The 1496-nt window shown below is 37.6% G+C and overlaps 1 protein-coding gene across 1 annotated transcript in view; it reads left to right on the top strand.

The window, feature by feature from the left end:
* The window catches only part of LOC107300301 (tetratricopeptide repeat protein 37-like), a gene marked incomplete at its 3' end in the record, with an annotated part of 23985 nt that extends 22495 nt beyond the window's left edge, over window positions 1–1490 (top strand). The window contains exons 9-10 of the mRNA XM_015829637.1: window positions 472–648; window positions 1446–1490. Of these exons, the coding sequence (XP_015685123.1) occupies window positions 472–648; window positions 1446–1490 (222 nt within the window). The remainder of the gene's footprint in view (window positions 1–471; window positions 649–1445) is intronic.
* Window positions 1491–1496: the final 6 nt, after the last annotated feature.

Here is a 1496-nt window from a genome sequence, read left to right as displayed (position 1 = left end):
TCGCCTACATCGTCCATATAGGACGACTCGGGAACTCAACTCCTACCCCGGGCAGCTCACCTATCCCCTTATGCCCAGGGGAAAGGTATCAAGCCGTTTGACAGCTGATGCTGGCTGTCAAACCGGCTTTTACGCAAAACAGGCGGGAGGCAGCAAACAGCTGCGACCGACGAAATCGCCTGCCACCGGAAGTCCCAAATTTAATTATTATTGATTGTTAATTAATTATTATTGTCCTTTTTTTCTTGTTAAAACATAAACCAAGACAACACGCTGTACACCAGGCACTGGAGATTATTACAGTTAAAAACTAATAAAATATCTATTAAAAAAAAGAAAATAAATCAGAGGTTGTAGTAGGAAAGGGGGTTTGGAGAAGATTAATTTCCTTCCACTTGAGAACCTCTGTGGAAACCTAATACTTTCTGTTCTCGATGAACTTCATTTCTAATCATTTTTTCTTTCTTTCAGGGCAGCAAAATACCGTCCAGAAGTATCCTGCCTTTGGAAGTTGCTTGGAGATGCCTGTAATTGTGTATGTGTTATTTCACCATCCAAAGTGAATGTAAAAGTTTCAGGTTTCCTTATTGGCCAGAACATGGAAAAATGTGTGCTCCAAAAAAGTGATCTGCTCAGTCTTGGGGGAAGGTAATGGACCTTATACAATCCTACAAGGGTGGGTGTGTTTGAGTGAGGGATTGCTTATTCTCCTCTAAACTGTCCAGTCACTTAAATTAACAGGGGAGGCCCAATGAAGATTTCCAAAGTTTGCTTATCTGGCATATAGGGGAAGGACTTTCCAGATTATGGAATGCTTTCCCTTGGGAGTTACATTTGCCTTTCTATCTCTTAATATTTCAGAAATGTCAAAAGTGCATCTTATTTATTAAGAGATTGTTATTAACAATGAATTGTTTGTTGTAACTTCATTGATTTTACGATGTTTTTTGTATTTATTTTCATTGTTGTAAGCTCCTGGAGTGCTTATGTAAGCAGAACGGTGGATTATAAATTGTTTGTTTCATACCAAAGAATGGAGCAATAATTGTTATGCCAAATTGTTAAAAATGTTAAGGGTTAAGAATAAATGTGGCCAATGACCAGTATAGCTGTAGTCAGGGACAATGAAGAAAAATAATCATGGAATATGATTATTCCAACACATCTAGTTGGAAAAAGAAATACATGGTTTGAACTGAATTAGTTAAAGCTTTGAATTTATTAGAATTGAATGTAAAATCTCAGATTCTTTGGTAGCAAAATGGCCCCTATTTCATTACACCAGTATTGCCACACAACTAAGTGTTCTCAGTGTCTATTGGTTTGCATTGAGCAGTGTTGCTATCACACAGAAAAGTTTTGTAATCCTTGAAAGCACCCTTAAGTATATAATTCCATTTCCATCAGTTTTGCTAATGCGAGTAGTTCTCTTCATGTTTCTGCAGATGTTATGGTCGAGGACTGAAACTGATGTCTTCACCAAATACATGGTGTGA

This window comes from Protobothrops mucrosquamatus, unplaced genomic scaffold (genome assembly GCF_001527695.2).
Source record: "Protobothrops mucrosquamatus isolate PMUCROS unplaced genomic scaffold, P.Mucros_1.0 scaffold6616, whole genome shotgun sequence".
Classification (NCBI taxonomy): domain Eukaryota; kingdom Metazoa; phylum Chordata; class Lepidosauria; order Squamata; family Viperidae; genus Protobothrops; species Protobothrops mucrosquamatus.
This window is presented reverse-complemented; position numbering and strand designations above follow the sequence as displayed.